This window comes from Humulus lupulus, chromosome 1, assembly GCF_963169125.1.
Source record: "Humulus lupulus chromosome 1, drHumLupu1.1, whole genome shotgun sequence".
Taxonomy (NCBI): domain Eukaryota; kingdom Viridiplantae; phylum Streptophyta; class Magnoliopsida; order Rosales; family Cannabaceae; genus Humulus; species Humulus lupulus.
This window is the reverse complement of record NC_084793.1, coordinates 132,513,155-132,519,523: the sequence shown is the minus strand read 5'-3', so window position 1 is coordinate 132,519,523 and position 6,369 is coordinate 132,513,155. Positions and strand designations below refer to the sequence as shown.

Here is a 6,369-nt window from a genome sequence, read left to right as displayed (position 1 = left end):
ATGAGACTTAAGCCCCATCAACTTACGTTCCTCAACTACTACACAGTTACTAATGTTTGAGCTATAACCATCAGGTAACTTTAAATCAAATAACCTTTGGCAAAACATTTTCTTCTCTGATCTAGAAAGTGTGTAAGATGCTGCTGGAAGTCGTATAATCCCATCTTTCTCCACCGTATGCAAGGCCTTCTTGATACCCAAATCCTTTAAATCTAATCGAGCATTAAGATGATCTTTGGATTTTCCATTCAAGTCCAACAATGTGCTAATAATACTATCACACACATTTTTTTCTATATGCATAACATCCAAATTATGACGAACTAACAAAACCTACAAAGATTAAAGACACATCATCAACAAATTGAAGTTACATTTTATAAGCTTAAACTTTCAATTTTAAATAACTTCAAAATATATTAAACTAACCTCCCAATATGGTAGATTGAAAAATATAGATTTCTTCTTCCACATTCCTTCCACCTTATTATCCCGACTCATTTTTTTGGGATTCATATTTTTTCCAAAATCGTTGGTAATTTGATTTAGTTCTTCAACAATTTCACTGCCACTCAAAACTTTAGGGGGGCCTCTTTCTTTTGTAGCTCCATTGAACCATGATTTCTTAGACCGATATGGATGATCAAACGGGAGAAATCTCCTAGTATTTTGGTATGAAAATTTCTTACTATGTTTCAGCCTAGTTGCACATGTATCATTAGCACAAATCGGGCAAGCTATCTTGCCTTTGGTTGTACACCCAGCAAGATTTCCATATGCAGGAAAATCGTTTATTGTCCACAACAACATTGCCTTCAAATTGAAGAAGCTTTTGTCGAATGCATCATAAGTATGCACTCCATTATTCCACAATTTGTTTAAGTCTTCAATAAGAGGCTCCAAATAAATATCAATATCGTTTCCAGGTTGTTTACGACCTGGAATCAATAATGACAAAAATGTATTTTCGTCCCTCATGCACAACCAAGGTGGTAAATTATAGATAACAAGCATCACTGGCCAACAACTATAAGTGGAGCTTAGACTTTTATAGGGGTTAATTCCATCAGCAGCTAGTCCGAGCCTAAGTTTGCGTGGTTCAAGATTAAACTCTGGCCATCTTTCATTAATGGAATCCCAAGCAGGTGTATCCACTGGATGTCGCATCTTCCCATCAATACTTTTATGAGTGAAATGCCACCTTAAGTTTTCAGCCATTTCTTTTGATCTAAACAATATTTTCAATCGGGGTATTATCGGAAAATACCTCAAAACTTTGGCAGCCTCACCAACTTTAACATTCTTTGTGTGTTTATCAACTTTCCATCTAGAAACACTACACTTACGACAAACATCCATTTTAGCCTTCTCCTTTCTAAATAAGCAACAATCATTAATACAAGCATCAATCTTTTCATATTTCAAATCGAAATTTCTCAAAAATTTCCTAATTGAGTACATGGAATCAAGAAGTACATTGTTTTTGGGAAACATATCACAAAGGAGTTCTAATAGTCCAGTAAGACTTTTGTCTGTCCAACCATTCAGATTCTTCAACCTATATAAAGCTACAATTGATGAAAGTTTTGTGTATTTCTCACACCCTTCATATAAAGGAGTTTCCGCATCCTCCAACTTCTTTTGAAGATCTTCATTAACAAATTCATCGTCTTCACCACCTCCACAACCTATATTATTGTCCACATCATCCATGGCAGCAGTCGTGTATAAATCAAATGCATCCATATCATTCGAAACTTCGTCAACTTGAGTATCAATGGGTTGCTCTCCATGGTGAACCCAAATACGATAAGTTGGATCCATTCCGGTTATAACTAAGTGCTCAAAAACATCATCAACACAATGATGATTTAAGTTTCGACACTTCTTACAAGGACAGATAATTTTATTTGGAAAACCATAATTTCTTTCTACCATTTTCACAAAGTCCCATGCCGCATCCGTATACTCTTTTGTAGCTCTACATATTTTAAAAAAAAAAGAGATTAACCTTAATATATTTTCTTAGGCCTTCAATATTACTTGAAATTTAAAGTTATTTTTGAAATAATACCTGTTTAGTTTCACCCAATTTTTGTTCAACATTTTCTTCACTTAGCTGCTATCTAAGCTAGCTATATAAGTCCTAGTCTTCTTCATAATAAAAAAAAAAAAAAATCAGATCAAGAGAAAAAAGGACAAAGATATTTAGTTGTTTATAAATTTATTTATATGTGAGGAGTGTGACATATATAGGCAAAGATACTTTGTCTTATAGGATTCATACTTTATCAATTGTTCAATAAAGAATATGAGATCAAGTTCGAAACTGGAGTAGAGACAAAGATCACAGTGATCTTTGTTCTTCAACCAATATAATTCTTGTGTTGGTTTCATTATTTCTTTTCTTCTTCTCTATTTAGTTTTCTGGGCTATATTCATTTTGGTTCACTTCTGTTTTTACTAACATTACATTATGCACTCTACACATTTATTTAAATGTGCCATTGAATATGTTGTTCTAGTTTTAAGAAAGAGTTTCCTTTTAACTACTGACTTTGTTATTTGATCATGAGTATAACATTTACAACAAGAGATAATACCAATACAAACAATAAATTTAGTTCAAGTTTGATTTAAACAGAATAACAAACAAATAAGATCATTCAATCTCTATAAGCATATAAGCCCATTAAGGATTAAACCTGATGCTCTACAGAAATGTCTTCTCTCTCTCTCTTTAACCTAAGGTAGAAATGTCTTCTCTCTTTAACTGAAGGAAAAGTACCTGCAACAATGCACAATATAAAGTTTTTAGGGTGTAATCAATAAAATGATAACAAATAATAATAATAAAAATATAACAGAGAAGATATATAAGTTACTGCCTGTATGTTATGCCACCTTAAAAAAAATATGAGGAACAAGTTTGAGAGAATACAATAATGAGCAAAGGAGAGAGTTATTGTGCAAACATTAAAACAATTAATAGACAAACGAAACCAAATATCTTGAATGGAAATGAAAACTAGTTTCACTTTCTTATATTTAATATAACTTGTAAATACTATAGATAAGAAAATGAAATTCAACACAAATCAACCAAATACAACAAGTAGCTAACATTCTTTCAATACATATAAATACACAGATATAATAAACCCAACAACTATTTTTTTTAGGAAGACTAGTAGATGTTAGAATTGTAGAACACTCAACAAAAATGCATAAACATTAATATCCTAATATTTAAGCTACAATTAGAACAAGTTTTATCTTTCTTTCTTTCTATACAAAAAGAAGAAATTAATTAAAATATCTAAAGAATATTCTATTGATTTTTTTTGCATATACAACAGTGACAAAAAAAAATTGTAATAGTATTGGGAGGGAGGGAATGAGCTTGTGAATATTCTTGTTCTTGATGTTGATGTAGTTTGAGTGACATGAAAACATGCATGCACAGACACATTTTGTACATTGATATCAAGTGAAACTATCCAGAAACATAACACTTACTTTTTGGCAAGTCCACCCGTTGTTTATGTTCGTGGAGTGAATCCTGAATAACTGAAATCGACGAAAAAAATAAGCATCGAGCCTGTGCATCAATATTCAGGATTAGTCCAGCAGAATAAATGATCATTTAAGCTTGTTAAGGCATAAAGGACAGTTGAGAACTAGTATGAACAAAAAACGCCAAGTACAGAAACACTATACCAACTTCAACACCAGCAAAAACACTCTCCAGAAATTCAGAACCCGTGTAAATTGCATTTATTGTACTCTTGTGGTCCTGAAATGATTGAAACAGAACTCATATAAACTGCTTTTATCATTAGGCAAAACTGATAAGATCTTCCTACTTCAAACAATTGCTAACCCAGTAATTCAGAGAAAAAAACAGCAATAAAATCCAGACCAATCAACCCAGAATTCAATTCCAGCCAGAAAACAGTAAAGAGAGAGAGAAAAAATTTAGTGCCCATCAAGTGTTCTTGTATCAAAGTTGGTAGATAACTTTAAGATGGAAGTACAACTTTAAGTTTTCTGAATCCAATCATAGTTTTGATTTGTTTTCTTTAATTAGTACCATATAATTCACTCCAAGTAGAATGAAATAGCTCACTTTACCTTTATATTTGGATATTAAATAGAACTCATCATAGAGTATATGACAAAAATAGAGCAAACTCATATAAGAAAGTAGATAATATGCCAATATTGTTATAGTTAGTTTACATACAAAGTATTGGCTTATAAATGTATAAATCAAAATCAAAAGAACAAAAAACAAGTAAAATATTTTTCAACAGCCCAGAAATTGTCTATTTGATAAAAAATAATTGAGAACAAATAAATAATCCCATCATTTCATCACAAGAGAAACCTCTAAGAAACCAACTCCACCAAAAATTGACTTAATTTCATTTCACCTACGAGAATCTCAGCTCAGTACATTATTAAAATTTCTTGAAAACCCAAATGCTGATATACATAAATTAGATTAATCAAAACATAGATATGGAAATTAAAGAGTAACATTAGATACCTGATAGAGATGAAATGCGGAGAACCAACGAAGAGAATTTAGGGGGTGAAGTTTTCTTTCTTTCATTCCTTTCCGTTTTTCCTTTCCTTTTTTCCTGAGAATTCGGGGGAAAAAAAAAGAGTATGAAGAGCAAGCACTGTATTTGGGTTGAAGATCGACAAGTAAAAGAGGCCAATTTTTCTTCTTTTTTTGAGCAAAGCCAACTCAAAAGATGCTTGGGAGACAAATCATTAGGGCACAATTGGAAAAAACTTGAAAAGGAAGTTGAAATTTTCAGGGAGAGAATTGAAGACATGGAAATGAAGAGAGAGCAAAGCAATGAGATTTTGTCTAAATGCTTGGAGTCTCTTTCATCAGCAAATGTGAGCTTGGAAAGGATCATAAAAAATGTGGCTGTAGAAAAAACTGATGATGATGATGATGATGGCAAGTTCATTAAAGGCATAGAAAAGAGTGATTCAATGCGTTTGGAATTGGAATTGACTGAAGAGCTATTGGTAGTTACAAGACTTGCTTCTGAGGCTGAAGAGAAGGTGAATGAGTACAAAGAATTGAGGAAGAAGGAGAAGAGGGAGTTGGAGAATAGTGTGGTGAGTTTGACAGAGGAGAATAGAGATACCAACAGTTTGCTGAGAGCAGCCTTGTTGGAGAAGGAAGCTGTGGAGAAGAGGTTGAAGGTGAATAGCGAGCAGAAGAGAGTTACCCTTTTGCAGATTGCGGAGCGAGGTTTGCAGAGAGTTGGTTTTGGGTTTATGATGGGAAGTGGGAACACTGAGCAATCACTAGAGAGTTTTTCAGGAACCAAGTCAGATAGCAGTGAGTGTGAAGAGGAGGTAGTAAGCCTGGTATGTATGTACTAAGATTACCTTACTTTAGTTGATTAAGAATGGCCAACACCAATTTCATTATTAGCCTGAAACTGGAACTAGATGATTGGCCTTTGAGAATCGGACAAATGTTAAAACTATCTAATTACTGTCATTTTGAAATTTTCTTATTAGGCATCAACTGTGGAGAGGATAATGAAGTATTTACGGCTTGAGATAACTAAGTTGAGGCGATCTTTGGAAGAATCCAGGTATACCCTTTACCATTCAATTACTAAAGAGAAAACTACAACATTTTTAAAAACAATTCTATCTGTTCACATCTTTCTATGCCCCTTGGAGTTTCTTTTTGGTGTTTTCTATTACTTAACATCAGCACTATGCCCAGGTCAGACACCGAGCGATTGCAGAGTCTTACAGAGAAACAAGCTCAAATTATTGAAGAAAACAAGTTATACATCAAGGAGTTAGAGGAAAGAGAGAGAATTGTTTTTAAAAATGAGTTTAATGTATACAATTAGAAGAAACAAAAATGCATGCACTTACTTGCTTGGTAGAGGTGTACTTCAGAGCTGCTTGACTAACTGAGAGAGAGTGATCGGATGGGAGAGGCACTGACTGAGAGAACCGAGAGAGACCCTTGGTCGGTGCAGACTGAGAGAACCGAGATGCGGGTGGAAGAGGCGCTGGGTTCGTCTGGGTTCCTCTGAGAGAGAGATTCACAGTGAGCGGGTGGGAGAGGCACTGGGTTCGTCTGGGTTCCTCTGAGAGAGAGATTCACAGTGAGTGGGTAGGAGAGGCGGGTTTGTCTGGGTTCCTCTGAGAGAGAGATGGATTATGCTATGGAGTGAAAATGGAGAAAATGGGAGAGACGGGTAACGTGGGAAGAGAGAGAGAGACGGGAATGAGGGAGGGGAAATGGGTTTTTCTTTGTCTTTTCCTTTTTCAATTAAGCGGCTTTGACAAAAAAAAAGAAAAAAATTAAGCGCC

General features: G+C 34.2%; 1 protein-coding gene across 1 annotated transcript; it reads left to right on the top strand.

Annotated features, from left to right (window-relative positions):
* The first annotated feature begins 4,669 nt into the window (after positions 1-4,669).
* LOC133822082 (uncharacterized protein At3g49055-like) lies at positions 4,670-5,900 on the top strand. The gene is made up of 3 exons (XM_062254298.1): positions 4,670-5,397; positions 5,554-5,630; positions 5,768-5,900. Exons 1-3 carry the CDS (start codon positions 4,675-4,677, stop codon positions 5,898-5,900), a joined length of 933 nt encoding a protein of 310 aa, XP_062110282.1. The 5' UTR covers positions 4,670-4,674.
* The last annotated feature ends 469 nt before the right edge of the window (positions 5,901-6,369 follow it).